The sequence below is a fragment of the Empidonax traillii genome, unplaced genomic scaffold (genome assembly GCF_003031625.1).
Source record: "Empidonax traillii isolate 1590-97213 ecotype Southwest subspecies unplaced genomic scaffold, ASM303162v1 scaffold998:size213616, whole genome shotgun sequence".
NCBI lineage: Eukaryota > Metazoa > Chordata > Aves > Passeriformes > Tyrannidae > Empidonax > Empidonax traillii.
The window spans coordinates 29421-49928 of NW_020956191.1; the positions used below are offsets into that span (position 1 = coordinate 29421).

A 20508-nucleotide genomic window follows, 5' to 3' on the forward strand; every position below is an offset into this window, starting at 1 on the left:
CGGGGCCCGGTCCCCCGGAGGGGCCGAGCGGCCCCGCCGCGCCCCCCTCGCCGTGTGGGCCCGGGGCGGCGGGGCTGGTGCGGGTGTGCGATCTCCTGCTGAAGAAGAAGGCGGCGCCGGGCAAGGCGAAGCGCGGCGGGCGGGCGGCCCGGCCGGCCAGCAGCAGCGAGAGCGGCGGCGGCGGCAGCGAGAGCAGCAACAACGGCAGCGACGACGACGACGACGACGAGGAGGAGGAAGACGAGGAGGAGGAGGAGGAGGAGGAAGAGGAGGTTTCCGAGGTACGGCGGGGGGGAGGCCCCGGGGGTTTCCCCGATGATCCGGTTTCATAATTCCAGCCCGCTGCCGGCTCCCCCCGCCCGCGGCCCTGCGGCACCGCCGGGGAGAAGGGGCAGCACCTCGTGGCCAGGGCACGGCCGATGCCGGCCCCCGGGCACCCCCGCCGCGGGGAGCGGCCCCCCCTGTCCCTCACGGTTTTCCTCAGGGGTTGGAGGCTTCCCGGGAGCGGCAGCCAGCGGCCGCCTTCCAGCCTGGTGTGGCTTTATCCCGAAGGGAAAGGCCCGGGAGCTGCAGCAGGTGCCCTCTGCCGCCGTGCTGCGTGCCATGTGCCATATCGCGATGGGTACGGGAGCCCGGAGAGCGAGGGCTGGGCGATGGAAATGCTGCTGGCACGCCCGGGATGGGGCTCCGGGGATAGGCCGGAGCACTGGCTGCGTGTCTGGGAAGGTGTAGGTGCTCCCAGCCGTGGGAATAGGTCGTCTTGGAGAGAGCGTGCAGGGAAAGCGGGTGAAGGTGCAGGGAAAGCGGGTGAAGGTGCAGCCGAGGCGAAGGCTGTTGGACAGTCCGGCGTGTCCCGCTGTCGTTCAACGCCCTGTCCAGAGCTGCCAGCAGCCCTGATTCCGTGTAAAGCAGAGCCGAGCCCAGAGAAACATTAATAACTGGGTTTTGTCTAATGTTCGGTTTTTCAGGTAGGTGTCTCCGGGGAAGGCCAGGCGAGGCTGGAAGGTCCTGATTTACATCCGTGCTCGCACACAGATCTTTGCTGGGTGGTTTTAATTCTGTAACCCCCTCAGCTGGACCTGCACTTCCGCCTTTCTTTTTTTTTTTTCCTTTTTTTTTTTTTTTTTTAAGTAACGTCCTCAAAAAACGTCCACTTGAAGTTTGTTGGCTTTTCTTTGAACTCGGTTTCGGAGGGGTTTGACTTTCAAGTGGTACATCTGCATTTCTGTTAGAAATTGAGCAGGAAGGAAGAGTCTGATAGGTTCGAGGAAGGGCTGGGTCAAGATGCTGATAGGTTTTTCCCTGGTCAAGCAGCACTCTGCATTTTATCCCTGCTAAAGTTGATACAAGAAGCATTTTATCCACGTGCTCCGAGATAAACTGCACACAAGAAACGCGTCACAACAAGTCCTCACACCCGGCATTTTGTTTCTGTAGTGCTGAGTTTCAGGAAGGTGAACATCATTGTGTAGGTAGAAGTTTTTGAGGTGTAAAACTTGTAGGATGACTGTCCTGGTGCCAAACCGTGGTGTCCAGCAGTCCTACAGATGCTTGGAGAGCTCTCTCTTGAGCAGAATCCTCTGAGCTTTGCTGTGGTGGTGTGTGGCCCTTCAGTGACTTCGATGTATCAGTTGACAAGCCCTGAGATTAGCTGTGTGTGATGGAAGCAGAATTTGTGTCGAGTGAGACTTACTGGTAAAATCATAAGTTTGTGTAGTGGTCCGTGGCTGTTCTTCCCACTGGCTCCTTATCCTGGGAGCTTTCAGGTGCAATCGTGTGTGCAGCATGACCAGGGCAGAGACAGCCAAGGGGTACAGGTAGTTGCTGAGGAATTCCCTACATGAGGTGAGCCTCTGTCTACCTTACAGAACCTTAGGCACCTACTTCACATGCTTTGAGACCTGCAGAGAGACGGAAAAAAGCAAATTATTAAATATCATGAGGCAGAATGCTTGGCTCTATTTTTGTTTCATTTTGACAGTATGACATGTGCTATAGGTGCTGATAGCTGGAAAGGCAGTTGGGGCGTCTGGAAGCTTCCCTGATGGTTTCATCATACAGTAAGTGGAGGCTCTGCCAGACTGGGTGGTCTGGGATGAAATATTAAGCAGTGCTAAGGAAGCAAGTGGGTAATGCTGAGTTTATGAAGTTCAGGATTCATGGCAAAGTGTACGCCATCGGCGTCATTTGTAATCGTTCCTTTTCTTGATCGTGCAGGTTGCTTGCAAAAATTTGTTCTAGTCTTTCTCCCACTGACTTCAGGATAAAATGGTGCAGCTTGCAGAACATGCACAGCTGGAGTCACAGTTTTTGGGATTGTGAACATGGGGATGGCCTGATTAATGGAGCTGAGCATCCAACTTCAAAGTCATTCCCAGCAGCTCCTGGGGAGGAAATGTGTTTTGGAGTGTTCTCAGCAAAAGGGAGGTTTCCTTGTCTGAAAGAAACCTCATGGTTGGTTTTGGCTTTTAGAAGCCTAAAAAAAAAAACCCACAGTAGAGACAAAGAGTTTTTTAGTTGTTTGGGGGTTAATTTTTTTCTTAATTTCAGATTTCCTTGAGTTGTGCCCAGCTCTGCAGTTGGATTGTGGTCTTCTGACCACTGTCCGTCTGGAAGGCACATGGAATGAAAAACACAAAAGAAATATAAGTTTCTGGTTTTGCCGTAACTGGAAACTACTGTGGGAACACTGCAGACGCTGGTGTTCCCTCCCAGCCGTTCCCTTCATTATCTCTGTAAACTTAAGACAGTTTGTCTTAGGCTATTTTTTGCCCTTCCCATGCCTAATACATTAAGACTTCTCTAATCTCTGAAGCAAAGTGCTTCTAGATTTGACTGCTAGCGAGGCAGCTTCAAAAAATCAGGAGTAGCAACAAGTACGAGGTTTTCTGAGGGGAAACCTGGCAGATCTGAAGTCCCAGAAACCCCAGGAGTGGGAAGACATTGTTTGGCTCACGTGTTGCTGGGCTGATGGAACGGAATAAGGAGTTGTAACTGGATGTTTTCAGCTGTGTGTCTGAACTCTGTCGGATCTCCATGTGGAAGCACAGGCACTGGAGAGAGCTTTGGCACAAGTGAAATGGAAATTTAGAACCAGCAACGTAATGAGCTCCTACGACGCTGTTCACGGCCACCCTCAAGGTTGATTTTTCTTTTTAAACTGCAGCAAATTACTGCAAAACCCCAAGATCTTAGGTAGCGTGGTCTGGTGCTGTCTGCAAATGGCAAATTGCCTTTTCCCTAAAAATGAGTTAGTAAAAAATGGCAGCTTTTCTCAGCACACGGGAGAAGGAATCTTTAGGTACAGGAAAAATGGCAGTAGGAGTTACACAGCAGGGGAGGTCAAGGTGCAGGTTCCTTGAAAGTGTTCTTGTGTGTAGTGATTTTGTTCCATATTTGTCTTCAACAAATAGTGAAAAATATTAATAATTTCTGGTAGCAAGTTGCTGCTTGAAAATGTGATGTCCAGAGCGCGTTAGGGCTTCTCTTGTTTAAGACAGAAAGGTTGGGTTGTATAATAAAAACTGTTCCCAAGCTGATTTCTAGTCTTTGAACTTAGAGGTTTGCTGCTGGCAGTCAGGTTTCTAATTGCTCTTCCCAATATTTTATCCATCTCAAGAATTTGTAAGTTCGGTTTTCTCCCTGAGTTTCATGATGATCCAAGGTGTAGCTCCATCTTGGGTTTGTGTTTGTTTCTGTACTCTCTTCCATTTTTTTCCTGTCACTGGATCCTTCCATGAAGTGCAAATTAGCTTCCCAGGACACAGTCCTCCATTATCTGTACCTCGAAGTGCTGTCCTAGGCAAAGGCTGCTTTTTGAGATGCTGTGGCAGTTTTTTAAGCATTCTTGGTTTCACTTGGGCCTGCTGTAAAAACGAGTTCATGCAATCGAATTAGTAATTGAACTGAGCTAGTAAGATGAAGTGAGTAGAACAGCAAAACAGCACAGGTCCTCTAAAACTTTTTCATACAGGAGAAACTACTGTTAATCCTTTGGGTTCAGATGTGAGGTGTTAATCTGAAAACTCGGCCTTCCTGGTGTGGTTTGAGGAGCGTTACCCGCACAGGGGTGTCATACTCACATTGCAAAAGGCTCGCAGAGCACAAGTGCTCAAGTGAGCTGGTTGGAAACACAGAACTCATTTTACAAATCCAGCTGTCTTAGTCCTGGAATAAGGCCTTTGGGTGGTGCAGGGCCTGGCTGAGCTGGGCCATGTGCTCGCTCTGCTGCCGTTACTTTGGTGTCCTTGGGTGTCGGGGACGTGACGGAGAGTGTGGCTGGTGTGGCCCTGGCCTTGGGAGTGGGTGACATCCCGAGCTGCGCCTCAGCCTTGGGCTCTGCCACGCTGTTTACAGTGCAATTCTCTTTTTTTCTCTCTGTTTTGGCTGGTTTTGCCGGCACTGCTTTGTTTCCTCCCTTCAAAAGCAGTGAAATAATGGTGAAATCCCTTAGGATGGTTCTTAAAAATCCGTGAAGTATCAGGGCTGTGGAAAGGTGAATGCCACTGACCCCGGGAAGCATTAGGCAAAAATGGTTAGCATGCCTTCCTGTTCAGGCTGCAGCCCAATCAGTGTGATTACACCTAGCACATAAGTTTTTGAAGAAATCATAAATATTATTCATTTTCTTTTGTCTGCTCTACTTAATTGAAGTAATTAACTGAATATCTGGGTTGAAAGAGAAGCCCCTACATAAAGTGACCACTTCAGAAGGTGGAGTTCAGTATTGGTGGCACCATGTGAATTTGTTTACTTCCTTGGATATTTCTGCAGGAAATGTCCCTATAAACATAATTCTACTGTGCAGGCTGGAGCCAAACACCCCATATTTTAAACCAGTAATTCAGTTCTTTAAAGAGAATAGTTTCTCTGGAAGAGATTTAGCTGAGAGAATTTCCTCATCTGTCAAGGTTGAAAGCAAATGGGATTATGTGTGTTTGGTTTTCCCCCCCTCTGTCTGTGTTTTAAAACCGAAACTGTTGGTGCTTATTTAGAATATAGCTGATTTGGCAGTTAGATTTGGGAATTGAAAAATCAATGCTGCAGATCTAAGGCAAGTAAGAAGCCTTTGTTTCTGGGGTTGAAGGCAACAAGCCCTTTTAACTTGGTGTCAAATAAAAATTGCCCAAACTCGATACTAGTGGTTTTAGGCTATTTGAGCAGAATCCTTGCTGGGTTCTGCCTTGGTGTTTTTTTTTTTTTTTTCTGAAATGGTGTTCTCCTGGTTTGGTGATGGGGGGTCTTTGTAGGTGACTAAACTGCAAGTGCTGTGTCTGTAGAGCTTCTGCACCAATGTGCAGCTTTGTTGTGTCCGTAACCTTTGGTCTGTTAAGAAAGGAAACTCTGTTAACAGAAGAAATCCTGGGGAAGGATTAATGCTGGCAAATGTTTGGGGCAGGGGCATTTAGCTAACACGTGTACTTAGGGAAAAAGTCTTCCTTAACGTGAGGTTACCTTTGCCAGGGAATATCAGTATGTCCTGGTGTTTGTGTGGGAATTCTGGTGACCTCCTTCCAGTCGTTTTGCAGCATCCACAGGACTTCTGGGGGGAAAAAAATCCCATCTTGACCAATGAAGGGCAGCATTTCCTCTCTGTTTTCACCAAGCAGTGCTTTGTGGAACTGCTTAAAGAGGTTATTGACGTATTCCAGATGTTTGTCAGCCACATTTACCCCCCTATGCCATCCAAAGCCTCGGGAAGGTGTTACTTAAGTGTTGTGTCACCTCATTTTCACATGAGGTAATAGCTGGACACCGGGCTAAAAATCAGCCATTGAGCCAGGCATTCCTTTAATACATCTTTGGGTGTGCTTGTCGTGTTTTCTTCTAGGCTGCACGTTGTCATTAGGGTGATTTTGTTGGCGTTGCCCAAAGCAGCTTTTGACAAATGCACATTACCGGTGTTTGATGTACAACTGGTTTTCCTCTGCTCTGCTTCAGCTGCATCCTCAAGTCTTAGGAGTATAATGGTGTATTCTAGGAAATGAGCTGAAATGAACCTTGATTTTATGTCTTCCCTGCCCCACCCCAATAGTTTATGTGGTGTTAATCATCAAGAATGGGGAATATGTGCAAATAGGCAGCTGCTCAGATGCTAGAAAAATGTTAGAATATTAAAAAATATGATGAAATATTGCTATTTAGAATATCAGTTTGGGGTTTTGGCCTCCATTCTCCTCAAGTGCAAGTTGCAACAGTCAAAAAGTAAGTGTCTAGGTTTTTTTTTTTTTTGCTTCTTTTTTAAGTAAAAAAAGAAGGCATCCTGCACACAGTGATATGAGTTCTTACTGCTGCTAGGGGGGCTGCCTTGTGTTTGGGCTCAGGTTGGATTGCCCTTGCCCTGATAAACAAGGAATGCTTATTTCTAAGCCTGCACATCTGTCCAGCTGTGCGGGAGCAGTCGTGGGGGTTGCAGCCCCAGCAGTGGGAATATCTGAAAGCTCTCTGGAGGGCAGGGAGTGATTCAGAGATAAGAGGAGGAAGGTCATTTTTATCCTGCCGGCTTTTCCTCCCAGTTCTTCCCACACATGGGAGCAGAACTTAACACTTTAGGGAGAAGCTCCCTCGTGCATCTGTGTCTGGCAGGTGACTCACATGTTTTGCTGTCCCTCAGCTTTATCATTCCCAAAACTTCAGCTGTTTCTTGCCTTTGGTTCAGTCTTGTCCTGAAGTGCTTTGCCAGTGGAATTTTCCTCTGGATGCTGCTCTGCAGGTGTGAGTTGTTCTCCTCCACAGAGTGGGGAACAATGCTTTCATGAAGTTGAACATTTCAAGTCATGATGTGATTTTAGTGGGGTTTTTTCCCTGAAGTGCTCAGCGTTGTTCAGCCCCTGTGTCAGCGTGGGTACTAATCCCACTGAAGTTGGGGGAGTTGAGCTTGAAGGAAGGGAGGAAAAAAAAAAAAAAGGCATTCATTGCTCCTCCCAACCCCTTGGGAAATGATCTCGTTTAAAAAAAAAAAAAAACCCTCAGCAACAGAAAAACCACGTTTCCAGTTGATCAGTTCCTGGATCCAGTTTGTCAGGCACAAGAGCTTGTGCTGACACAGCGAAGAGCCAGGAACAGGCAGGGAGGAGGATGAGCACAGCCTCTTTCGGGGGATAATTCATTTAAAGGCCTGTCAGAGGAACACTTGCATTGTCTCCGAGGGCTCCAGTTGGTAAGAACGGAACAGATCAGGGAGAATTTTTGTCTTCAAGGGCAAACTAGTACTCTTGATGCTTCCTCTGGATCTTCTGTTTGGAAGTGGCTGGCACAGATAAATCACACAGAATTCTTTTGCACGTAGCTCAAAAACTTAAAGCTTCATGAGATAAAATCAGCACTGACTTTTTGTCTCTGGTATTTGTTCAAGTTCTTGAAGGCAGTGCATTAAGAACAGGGAGAAAGGGAAGAACAAAGCAGGATTTTGTTCAAATGTTGCAGCATTTTGGTTTATGGCCATCACTTAGTGCAGTGCAGCAAAGGAGTCACTTTGGACACTGACTGAAAAAGTCACAAAGCGCAATTGCGATGGTAACCGTAAGACAAGAAACAAGCTGGTTTAGAGGGAAAAAGCACTTTGAACATAGCAGTCTGCTCCCTGGATGAACATATGCCTTCTGTCCATCTCTGCCACTAACAGAAGTGAAAGTTGGCATAACAGCGCTCTGGTATTTTTGTGAAGCATCATCTTGATCCAGGATCTCCTCAGGGATAAATATAGTGGCCAACTTTCTGTGCTGAACTCGGGAAGAGAGCTTTTCTGGAGCTCGTGTGCAGGGGAAACGCCTGCAGTTCTGTGGAAAATCACTCCGTAAATGCACTTGTGTCCTGGAGTTGAGAAACTTGTGTCTTTGAGTTGGGGTGGGTTTGAGAAACATTGCAGTCCCTGCAGCACCACTGGGTTCTGCAGAATTGCTAAGGATAGGGGATGGATGGCACGATGTGCCGAGTCGATGGAACAGCTTCCTCTGTGCCTCTTCAGCCGAGCGCTGGCCGAACAGCTGTGCCAAGTGTGGCGTTTGTTATGAAAGCTGATATGGATGCTAATTCCTGCCTGCTCTGGAACACTTGTGGTGTGTCCCAGCACCGCTTACTTATGTCAGAGTATGGCCAAGGCCTCCCCTGTGCCTCCAGTGATTTGGCTGTTTTGGAGAAGCGTGTGAAGCTGTGGCACCCAGTGACATGCACTCACTCGGCTCTTCCTGGAGTGAGAATCACACTTGAAGTAAGGTGGCTAGTAGAACTCTAAATTAATTTAAAATATATATTTTACATTGAAATCCCCCCCCCCCTAAAAAGGATTTCAAGAAAGGGCTATGTCTTAGGTGGTGGCTTTTGTTGTAATCCAGAGTTGGCTGTTATGGATTATGCAGCCTTCACAAACCATTGGAATACTTGTCAATAGAAGTAACTGAAGCAATTGATTTGTAACCAAAGTATTGTGCACCCACTCTCATTTTTCTTTACTGTTTGTGAACTTCCAAAGCATTTCTGAAGTTTTGTCATAGTGCAGTAATTGTTTAGGCTCTGTGTGTGTGATGTGATTTAAATGTGGTGGAGGGGAAGAGGTGCTGCTGTGGGAAGGGGGTGCACATGTGTTGGGTGACAGGGGACCTCAGCCTCACCTGAGGGCACTGAGGGGGTTAGTTATGCCTTTGAAGACCCCTGGAGATTTTTTTGGGTTCAGACTCTGGAAAGTCTTTAGGATTGGTCTTGGAAAAAAAACAGGCTCTTGCTGCAAGCACATCTTGGATTGAGGGCAGACTTTTGCAGGGTAATTGTTGTATCTGCTGGTAATCTGAGATAAACCAAACCTGTGATTTTTATTTCTGAGGACCCAACACGGAAGAGATGGGGGAACAGGAGGTGTTGAACTCCAGTGTTCAACTGGGAGCGTTTCCATCTGGCAGCTGGTGCAGCTACACCGACAGGAAATGCTGGGAGTTGTGCTGTGGTCCCCAGGTAACCTCAGATGAAACCAAAGTGAACAACCATATTAAAAGAAAATAGAGATCACAGTAGTATCTCCTTTTTTTTTATTCAGTTTCTGTATTTTTCCTTCTTTAGCCTTATCTAACGGCATGCTCTCTGTTAAAGCCCAGGCTTGGTATTACTGCCAGTGAATGGAGTAAGGTTTCCAGCCATTTTAGTCAGGGAAGTTGAAGATGCCAGCCAAGTAACTCTGATTATTGAGTGCTTTGGAAAGGAAGGAAACATAAAGTATGTTGTTAGGGGTCTTGCCTTGGGGACAGGTTTCAAAATCTGGTATTAACCAAGTGTGAATTCATTGCAGACAGCATATCTGAATGTAGAGCTGCTGAAACAACCACCCGGTTCACAGCCAGGAGAAGGAAGGCAGAGACATCCCAATCCAGCAGATCTTGGATTAGAATTTGACATGGGAATACTTGATACAATGTTCACTTTGTTGGAATTCATGCATAGAAGTAAATTATGGACGAGGGCGCTTGAAGAGGAGGAGGAGGAGACTTTGTTCTAAAAAGTGGCTTTTTCTGATTGAAGGGGTTTTTAACTCTTAGCAAGGAATGTGTCTGCACTTAAACTACTCGAGAGCTTGCACTCCAATTTCCACGTGCTAATGTGGAGATCTCTTGGGTTGGTACCTGCCCTAGGATTGCAGAGGTGTTACTGTGAATGTTTCTGAGCTGTACGTGGTGCTTACATTGTACACGACTTTTCTGTCACCAGTATTTCATGTGTGGAATGAGAAAGGGATATATATTCATTTGTTTGAAGAAGGATTTTCCCTGTCCCAGGTTGGTTTTTCTGAACGTGTTTCCAGTCTTTCTTGTGTTTTGCCCAAGCCCAGAGTTCTTTAGTGTGTTCAGAGTCCTTGGACTAAAGACTTGTGCATGGATTACTTAAAGGAAGATCTCTTACAGAAACCTCCCCTTAGACAAAAATTTGTGGCAGTAATCTCACGCTTCTGCAAATGCTTATATAATTTTGTCTCCCTTTTTCACCTTTGTGCCAGGCACGTTTGGATTTGCATTGGGCAGTTGCTCTGTACAGCAAAATTGTAGGGGCTCCTTGAAGAGGAGAGAGAAGCCACTGGACAGATGGGAACCACAGGAATGTATCTTCACACGGTTGCTTTTTCATGATGTTCTAGTCCAGTTCATCTTCAGGGCAGTGCAATGGATGAGTAGAGATATTTTGTTTCCTCCTTTTTCCACGCTTTGATTTTTCTTTGGGAATTGAAATCCGAAAGAGTAGGGCTGATCCAAGCACTGAGGAAGGGTCTGGCTGATGAGCATGGCCTGTTTCTCTCTGGGCCAGCGTACTGCTTGCCTGCTGGGCTATAAAACTGCTCAGGTGTCAGCTCCATTTAGGCACAGATAAACACTTATTTCAGCACTGGCTTTGTGTTGTGCATCCAGCCTCTGTTTGGAGATGGATGGTGTAAGAATAAGAGGCTGCTGATAGAATTGAAGATGATTAGCTTATGACTCTTGACTGGAGTGTTGCAATCTCAGTCCAGACAGAGCTTGCTTTTGACGTTCCTTGTCTTCCAGTTCCTGGGAAAAGTGCTGTAAGCTGAGTGCTTTTGTTTTGAGCTTGTATAATCCGCTGGTGAATCCCTACATTTCCCTTCACTTCCTGCCATGATGGTGCTGACTCTTAATTCAGTTGTGGAATGGGTCACCTTTTTTTACTGAAACCTGAATGAGAAGTCTTCTGTGAAATGGTAATGCAGTTTGGATGCTGAAATTCCCAGTTCTCCAGCTATTATTGGAAGGACATAACAGCTATCTGAGAAGACTTCTCTGAACATGAAGTCCTCACCTTCCCCAGTCCCACCACAACCAGGCAGTGCGTGCCAGCTTTGCTAGTGTAGCGCTTTGTCAGGGGAGAACAGATCTGTGGGGGGGTTTATGAAGGGAATTGGGCAGGTTGTTCCATCAGACAGGTCACGATCATACAAGTGCCTTGTAAACAGTCAGTGTGAAACCTTTGTAGTGCTTTGCAGTCTTTCAAATGGACACAAGAACCCCAGGATGTGTTAATCCTGGCACTTTCGAAGCTGGTTAAGTCAGACACATTTCAAAGATCCTACTTTTCCCTGGAGCTGTGGAAAACCTAGATCTCAAGGATACCATAAGGAATAGAATTTCATCCTCTCCAGCTTTGTCTCCTTCTTGAAATGAGTAACAGCAACTGAACAGAAAACACGGAATGTGTCTGAAGGGTCTGGAATGCCTTGCTGCTGCCCTAGGCCAAGGGAAGAATAGGCTGGAGAGAAATGAAAGATCTGTCTTGGCAGAGAAATGTGGTTTTGAGTGGGAAATCGTCTTGGATGGTCAAAAAAGTTGTTACATGGTTGTTAGAGAAGGAAAAGTATGTGGATCTGTTATCGGAGTTTCCTTGTCTGTGGGAGGTAACGGAGCTGAAGCCAGCGTGGTGTGATAGTGAGAATGGGCAGCAAGGATCATCTCGTGACTGGGAAACTCACGTGAAAGCTCTGCTGCAGCTTCTGGCAGGGAAGTCAGAATGGCTCAGAAAGAGCTACAAGGATAAGGGAATAAAAAGAAAACAGAATAAAAGTATGTGTTAAAGGGGGTACATTTTGATCAGGTCAAAGCCCATCATCCCCGTACACCCCCCACCCCACTAATGAAAATAAAGGAAGAAAGTAGGTTTCTTTTATTTGAAATTCACTGAATAGAAAAAACAGATGAGGGTCGTGACTTCAGACTTGAGCTGACTGGTTTTTATATAGTCACTAAGCACTGAGGATCTAGAGGAAGGAGCTGGGTGAATCTCTCTGCAGAGGGGAGCTGGAACAGTAGGTTTAAAGCTCTTTTTGGTTTGTGTTGACAGAGAACTAAGCGACCTTACAAACTGCACAAGTGGTGACTGATGCAAACTTCTACAAAGCAGAGGTCATACTTTTGGGGTGTCACGTGATTTTTCTACTTAAAAAAGAAAAGATGATCCGAGAAGTAGCAGAGAAGAACGTTTACAGTGTCTTAGTGGTTACAGTGATAGAATGGAGTGCTGAAAGCTCTAGGCTGTAGTTCCTAATGAAGGCTGATAAATCCTAGTGCGTTTATCTGGAGCAGTGAGTACCCTTAGGGGGGTGTGTTTGGGAAAACATTCAGTTCTGACTTAGTTGCAGAGGGTTTTGAAAAACTGTTTTTATTCTAGGAGCAGATAGGAAGAACTGGTCTTGGTCCAGCAAAATGAGCGTGGGTGGGAGTATCATCACTCTAAAAAGGGAAGAACTGGGCCCAGCACAAGATTGAAGCAGCCTTTGAAAAATATCTCTGGATATTCCTTGCACCATCCAGCGTTTTCTTGCATATAAACAACTGTTCCCGTATCTTTTAATGGGTTTTTATTTCATGTTCGAAGAAGAAATTTGGTCATTTGAACGTTTTAATGATGGAAATGTCCCCTTTAGGGATTAATAATTTCAAGGGTATTTCTAATCCGTGTGAAATGTCAGTCTTCTCTTCGCAAGTGTTTCCCGCCTGGGGTTTTTATGGTGATAGGTACCTGAGTTCTCAAGGTATTCCACATGACAGTGGTGGGAAGTTTGCCTCTTTGTGCTCTACACTTAGCAGATAAACAGAATGTCACAAAATTGGGGCTGGAAACCCACCCTGATTTTTGGTCTCAACTGCCTCGGGAACTTTTGGATTCTATGTGGACTTCCTGCCTGCTGCTGGAAAGGGAAATACTTGGAAAAGCCATGCTGGAGGGGATAACTGAGTGATAATTTGTCCTCTATTGAAGGGCTGCTTCCAACTCTTTATGTTTTCCATCTTAAAATGATTTGTTTTTTTAGTAATTAATGCACTTCATGATTTTGCTGAATAAGGTGTTACCAGCTGTGTGGGGCAGGGTTTAAACATCTCAACCTTGACAGTGTGCTCTGTGGCTCTGAAAACACACAAAAAAGTGTGTTTATATGCTTTGGGACAGTTGGTGACCAGTACTGCTCAATCAGCTGGAAATAGATAACAATGTGCTTTTGTGATATAAGAGTGGGAATTGTCTGATCAATTGTTCAATGCTCACATTTCTGGGTGCCAGAATCTGTCTCGGATCAATGGTTGAAATGCTTGTGCTTCAGGGTGACGTGATGCCAGTTCAGAATTCCTGGTGGCCTGTGTGGTACTGGAAGATGGAATGAAGATTCCGTTTAAAAACTGTCTGAGCTGTTGAGCACATACAGCTCCACTCTGCCTAAACAACTGTGTCCTTCTGGAGGTTTTTATTCTCCCTTTGGTCAAATACTGTGCTTTTCATTTTATTTTAGTTTCCAGTGCTGTTTGGGTAGTTCAGAGTAAACTCACCTTAATTTGTACCCATCCCTGGCTTTGCCTTTCCCAGAACACTCTCAGGATTCCCTCTGGTCTAACACTTCAGTGTAGCGTGAAATGGGACTTCCTTCCCTCTCTTTTTAAGGCTAAGATTGGCTCCTCAAGCTGCACTTCAGATGTTGCCTCTGCCACCTTCTGCATGGAGAACAGAAGGGTTTGTGTGGTTTAGGCTCACAGGCTGTAGGGGACATGATGGACGGGCACAGCTCAGACAGCTGTGTGGGTTTGAGGTACCTCTTGGTCGGGAGAAAAGGCTGATTTTTGGTAGTGGATGGTAATAAATGAGGGCACAGGCTGGATCACGCCCTTCAGAGTAAAGCTGAGATGGTTCAGACAGATAGTGTGTTTTATCTTTTCTAATCATACACTTCAAGTAATTCCTAGAGCTGGACTCGAAAGTGAGGAAGAAATGGGTTTGTGTTTACCTGTGCAGAACTTGGAGATGTATTTCCTGGCCTGTGTGTAAAACCCAGAAGCACACAATAGATACAGGAAAGAACTTAATCACAGACATCTAAATATGTTTTGGTTTTTCCTCTACAATGTTCTTTTTTTGTTTCACCTCTTTATTTTTCAGGAACAGAATGGAAGCCTGCATTAAAGGCTTTACTTAGCACCACTGTGAGTTGTTCAGTAGAACACGGCGTTGGGAATGGGCTTTTTTTGGAATTCGGTATTCCATACTGTAAATATTTTTATGGAAGCACAAGGGGAAGTACGAGGAGTCATTTGGCAAACAAATGCTTCTCTAAACCAGGACCAGAGAGCTGCGGGTTAAGGTGGGCCAGGAGAGGGGGATGAGGTGAGGGAACAACAGGGTCACAGAGTGGGTTGGGGCACGGGGCATTTGGAGTGTGGAATGTGGAGTGCTTTGTTTGCTGCCCTCAAGCAGACACTGAGGCTGCCGTGCCCTCATGGCTGGCGTGTAGAACCGGAGTGCCCGTGGTGTTTGTCACGGTGTGAGACAAGGTCTGAGCTCTTCCCTGGGCTAGGGGCTTGTTAGGTGATGCTAGGTTAGGTGATGCTGCTGCAAACAGGACTCTAGTTATCCACGTGGGATGGGAACTGGCTCAGCTCTTGAGGGGAGCTTGTTCCTCCTCCTCCTCCTGAAAGTCTTGGGTTGTTTTGTGGAGCTGAAGGAGCCCGTGCCATCAGCTGGCCCTGTGCGGAGCAGACAGCTGCTTTTGTTCCTGTCTTATGCTGTCTTTGCATCTGAAAGTGTTTTCAGTGGTGTCCTGTGAAGTGGCTCAATTTCAGCACTAAGATTATGCTTTTTTTCGGTGTGATATAAGGTATCTGTTAATTCTTTCTGAGGCTCAGAAGACTGAATAACTAGTCTTTTGAGACATGAGTGTTATGTGGGAGGTGGTGGCTGGTTTTTCTCTTTTCTTTTTTTTATATAGATACAAAGAAACCCTTCAGGCTGGCAGGGACAGCTTTGTGCTTGGGCTAACGTTGGTGTGTAATTGCTGGGTTTTGTGTACACAGGAGCTGTTTCAAGGGGCTGCTGGGGATATTAGAAATGCTGCCCTAAAAGCAGGACTCCAGGAGGAATCACAAAATATTATCTTGTGATTCTTCCTTGAATTAATTCTAGTAAACAGGGACAAATCTGGGGTGTTCCTTAAAGTGGAAAAACAGTATGAGCAGCCTGAGCAGGTGCTGAATTTGTATAAAATGAGGTACTTTGTGATGGGTCAATAGGATGTAATTCCCATTTTAGATGATTAAATAACATTTTTTAACAGAAGAACGTGTCTATGCCTAAAATTTAGGCTGATAACTAGAATTTCTCTTTAGGATGTTACTAGCCAATCTGGTCAGCTTTCTAGGAATTAGGTAAGAATATTCTTGTTGTTCAGGGAGTGTTTGTTGAAATTAGAATGTTTTTTGGGAAAAGATGATGTTGATTAAACCAAGTGATTACTATGAGCATTTCTTCAAGTCAGAATGTGAATTTAATTCCTGTGGCCATTAGACCCCTTAGTGCTCTGCTAAAATGAGATCACAAGAGAGGAGATTTTTGTGGGGTTGATAAGATTTTTTGCGCTGCATGTTTTGAACTGGAAAATGAATTACTTTGACAGCCGCAAATCTGATCGCTCAGTGATTTTGACCTGCTGTGTGCAAAATGGGTATCACTGTCACCTCTGTTGATGGAACGTGTAAAATTTCATTTTTTTGGTCCAGTTGATGTTTTGGGTGAAGCAGAGACATGTGTCACTAAGAAGCGGATGCCCATCTTGCTGGATAGATGATGGTCCTCAAAGCTACACTGTGGAGATGGGGTCAGTACCTTTAATATTGGCGTCACGGCCTGCTTCTGGAATTCCTGCCACCCTGGAGCAGCAAAGGCGGAAAGCACGGGGCGGTTGGAAGCGCAGCACTTGGTGGAGCCGCATGTAAAAAAGCAGGTTAGTTAGATTAGGTTTTGCTGTATTGGGAAGGCGGGTGGTAGCACAGAAATAGATGTGCCACGGCACGGATCTGCTTCATCCGAGGGCCGGGGTTTCTGCGAGTTCACGGCGGGGAGGGAGGTGAAGTGGTCCGTGATCAACGCGAAAGGGCTCCGGTCCCGTTCCGGTTCTGGCCGCCTGGGGTGTATTTGGCCGTGGCCGAGGCGGCGGCGGAGGGGCGCGGGGCGGCCGTTGTGGCGCGGGGCCGAGCGGAGCGGAGCGGAGCGCGGTCCCCCCCGCGCGCGGGTGGTACGCGCCGGGCGCGCACGGGGTGGAACGGTCCATTTCCTGTTCCCGTGCCGCCGCCGGGGGGGGGCCGGCCGTGAGGGAGGGGGCGGCGGGGCATGGCGGCGGCGCGCTGAGGCGGGGCGGCCGCGATGGAGGCGTACGTGCTGGAGGACATCCTGGAGGTACGGCCGGGCCGCGAACAAAGGGGCGCGGGGGGCCCGGGGCCGCCCCCCGGCCGTTGGGGCTGCGGCGCTCGCTGGGGCCCGGGCGGGAACGCGGCCGAACGGGGCCGAGCACCGGCGCTGCCCCCGGGAGGGCTCCGGGGCGCGCACCCCCGGCGGTGACATTGTGGGCACGGTACCGGGGATTTCAGCCGCTGCCTGCCGTAACTCGCGCTTTTTTAATCTTCGTTTGTGCCAGCGTTTCATTTTCACGGACTGGAGTCTGGGAATGGTTTGGGTGGGAAGGGACCTTCCAGATCATCTAGTTCCAGATACCTGCCATGGGCAGGGACACCTTCCACTAGCCCAACTTGCTCCAAGCATCGTCCAACCTGGCCTTGGACACTTCCAGGGATGGGGCAGCCACAGCTTCTCTGGGCAACCTGTGCCAGGGCCTGCCCACCCTCACAGGGAAGGATTCCTTCCTAATATTTAATCTAAACCTCCCCTTTTTCAATTTAAAGCTTTTCCCCCTTGTCCTGTCGCTCCGGGTCCTTGTAAATAGTCTTGCCCCATCATTCCTATAAGTTTCCTTCAGGGATTGGAAGGCCGCAGTTATGTCATACTGAAGCCTTTTCTTTTCCAGGCTGAACAATCTCAATTCTCTCAGCTTTTCCTCACAGCAGAGCTGCTCAATTCCTCTGATCATCTGGGTGGCCTTCTCTGGACTCACTCCAACAGGTCCGTGTCCTTTCTATGCTGGGACCCCAGAGCTGGATGTAACACTGCAGGTGGGGTCTCACCAGAGCAGAGGGGCACATTTTTGCACCATGTAATTTCTCTTACTGCATTTCCAGTTGTCTAAAGCATAGCCTGCTCTTGCTTCCCCTGCAGAAGCAGATCTCCTGCTGCAGCAGTGATTTATTATGAAATAAATGACATTATCCCTTCCTGTGAGGCTGAGTTAGAAATGCCCTTTCAGCCAAATGGAGAGACCAGCCTAGAAATCATAAAGTGAAACGCCTATTCCAATTGACACAAGTCTCTATTCCAGGTTATATTCACTGTAATAGTTCAAATAAGTGTTCACTGGCACAGGCTGCCCAGAGGAGCTGTGGCTGCCCCATCCCTTGCAGTGTCCAAGGCCAGGTTGGACCGGGCTTGGAGCAACCTGGGCTAGTGGGAGGTGTCCCTGCCCATGGGAGTTGTAACTAAAATGAGCTTTAAGGTCCCTTCCAACCCAGACTATTCTATGAAATACCTTTTTCTTGTTCCTGTGGTTTTTCAGGTTTTGCAAGCAAAAACATGATTTCTTTGCCAGGCGACTTGTCAAAATATTTGCATATATTCTCTATTATAACAAGAAGCTACTACCTTATTGACTGCTGTCAGAATTTACACAAAGCAGTTCTTCCAGTGATGCTTAGCTTGTAGGCTTTTTCTCTTAGTGGCCACACTTAGGTTGCTCTAAAATTTTAAATCAGCAGGAATGCTTGGTGTTAACTTCCGTATGACCCTTGGAACTGTTTGACATAATTGCATCCAGAATATTAACTCAGCTGTTCACTTTGTGCTGAGGAAACCAGCGCAGGTGTATGAGCAAGGCATTTCCACCAGTGTCTGTTGGTGTGGCTGGGCTCGTGTGGGGAGGTAGGAAGAGCAAGAGTGAACTGGGCTTTGTGCCACCAAACAAATATTTCAGTACTTCACTTGTCTCATTGCACGCTGAAAGCTTTTTTTTTTTTTTTTTGTTCTTTGTTTTAACCACAATTGTCATGTGCAGCTTCATTGTATGTCAGATTAATAAGGTACGTGGTGCTTATTAATAGTCCTGTTTGGAAAGGCAGCTGGGAAGTTAATTTTGTCAGTACAGCAGAATTTTGGGGTTGTTGTGTGACTCGAACAATTCCGTCTTGCTTCTCAGAGTGGATGTGGTGGCTTTTCTTTTGAGAATTTCGTCACATTCTCTTCCTGGTCACAAGACCAACCGGATCCAGGTAAAACGTCCTCAGGAATCAAGCATGGCTTGTCTGGCCTTGGTTGTGTGGGAACGAATGGTTGAATCAGTCCATGAATCCCTGGTAGCAGTGGAAGCTGTTCATCATTTCTTAGCACATCAGTGAGGCAAAGTAATTGTCCTGCATTCCAGGACGTGTCCAGAAGTACAACTGCATTCCCTCAGAACTTGTTTCTGTTGTAACTTAGAGCAACGTGTTTAAGGTGTGTGTCTTATTTTCCCATTTCAGGGCTTTTTATCTCCCGTGGAGCAGTTTCTGGTGCTCATTCCAAGAGAGCAGCGTGAAGGTTGAGAGAACTGCTCTTGCTTATGCAGCAGGACCTGTCACCTCTGTTGCATTGAACATATCAGGAACTACGTAGTATGTGTTTAAATTTGGAGTGATCAGACCTTGCCTCCGCACAAAATCTTCAAGAATGGTTTCCCTCTAAGTTGGCTGTAATTTAAAATGAGGAAAAAAGATGTTTTCTGTAGAGTGCTAGTTCTGTTGAGTTAGTGCAGAGACTGAGGTTTGAATGTTGTTGAGGTCCTTACTGCAAGAGGGGTGTGAGTGCTTCTGGGGCCAAAATCCCTTCTGAGTGATGAAACAGAACTAAGTCTTCAGCAAATTTAATGCAGCTGCAGGCAGGCATGGCTGTCAGCCCAGAGGGTTTCATGCAGCGTCCTGGCCACCCTGTGCTTGGGCCACCTTCAGAGAAGGTGCACTTGGTACAGAACTGGAGCTGGCTTTGCTGCTCTCAACTGAAGGTGAACATTGTCTCGGCTCTGGCACTCGAATCTGGCATTGAAAACTTTGTGTGGGAATACAGCTGATTAAAATGACAGCACCGTGGGGTAAATGTGCAGTCAGCTTCTGTTCACTTGGTTCTTCTGCTCCTGTATCTTGGCCACTACTTGTTTGTTGGGGTGTGACCTTACTGACACAAGGCTTTTTTTGTTAGCGTAACCTTTCAGGTTTTGGCTGCTGTGTGCCAGTGAAGGAATAATTACGTTACTGGAGACCTCAGTATGGTATGCAGAGTAGGTGTAAACCCGTAGTTGTGCTTTTGCTGCTTGAGTTAGTCAGCAGAAACGTTTTCTGGGCTGGGATAAAAGGTTCTATCCTGACAGATGAGGATGTGCTCTGCATTGTTGTGTGCTGAACTTGGGCCGCCAGCTCAGAAACCCACTTAGGAAGCTTAGGACGGTGGAGGCGTAAATTTACATTTGCTGTGTTGATTTGAGACTTGTCAAGAGAGCGGCCACGTGCTCTGACCTTCAGGTTCTTTGCAAGCTGCTTTGGGCTCGGCTTTAGGCAGGCAGACTGGAGTCCAGCGCAAGCCCGTATGTGGCACTTCCTTTGTGTCCTTACTAACTGCTTTTATGTCCTTCAGCTTTGGAGTGTAAGGTAAATACCTTCCACCTGCCTTGAACTGAAACACAAAATCAGAGCAAAAAAAATCTTCATTTGTTACGGTCATATTGGGAGTATTTCCTGACTGCTCCATGGAACGCTGATGGAAGGGAGAGCAAACATGGAATAGCAGAGTCATGACTACAGTGCACGTTCAGAGATCAGGGAGGCCTCTGCAATGCAATTTTTCTTTTCTTTAACAGGCCAAGGCTTTTAATATTTATAAACATTGTAGTCTCTTAGTCTGAAGATTAAAATCAGCATTATATTGCAGTATTTGGGCATTAGTAGCTTTCCCACGTTCCAGCTCTTAAACAGGCTAATCCTTTCCCTGTTTTCTTTCTCACAGTTTCTCATGGTAATCTTGTCTGGTTTACTTTTTACCTGTTTTCCTGTCTGGTTAAAGAGTTTGCCCCTATGAGGTTGGTATCAGCCGCTAATGTGCTCCAGCGTTCCCCGATGATCTCAGTCATAGAATATCCCGAGTGATTCCCTGTCCCTTGGAGCTGTTCTCCTCCTCACACTGCCTCATCTGCCCATTTCTGCTGTGATGTGAGACACGGGGCTTGGCACGAGCATGCGTTGAATCTTCTGGAAAACCAGATCCTCTCTTGGATTTCTGTGACTTGCCCCCTCGCAGCTGATCTGCTCAGGGCAGGGAGTGGGAGCTGGGTTCCCTTGTACAGCAAACGGGAAGTGAAATCTGGGAGATGCAGTTTCTCTGGGTCTTAAGCTGTTTCCCCTTGACTCGCAGGGAAAGGACACAAGCTTGATGGTGTAATTTGGAACCATCCTTGTTATTTATGCTTTATTGCTTTATCTTTTTCGGTAATGGTTTGTTCTTGGTGCAGTAGTGTGAAAAGGCAATTATTGTGCGAGAAACCTCTAAGGCGGTAAGGCAACTTCATACTTGGTAACT

At 46.8% G+C, this 20508-nt stretch overlaps 1 protein-coding gene across 5 annotated transcripts in view; it reads left to right on the plus strand.

The window, feature by feature from the left end:
• Window positions 1-20508, plus strand: part of ANKRD17 (ankyrin repeat domain 17) — a 68546-nt gene continuing 48038 nt past the window's right edge. Inside the window, exon 1 of one of the 5 annotated variants that reach the window (XM_027903896.1) lies at window positions 1-281. Coding sequence is in view for 1 of the 5 variants with exons in the window: in XM_027903892.1 (XP_027759693.1) it covers window positions 16168-16200 (33 nt within the window). In the remaining 4 variants the exon portion in view is untranslated. Of the gene's footprint in view, window positions 282-16107; window positions 16201-16384; window positions 16404-20508 lie in introns of those variants that run through there. The other 4 variants (XM_027903898.1, XM_027903892.1, XM_027903894.1 and 1 more) reach the window with 4 other exon arrangements.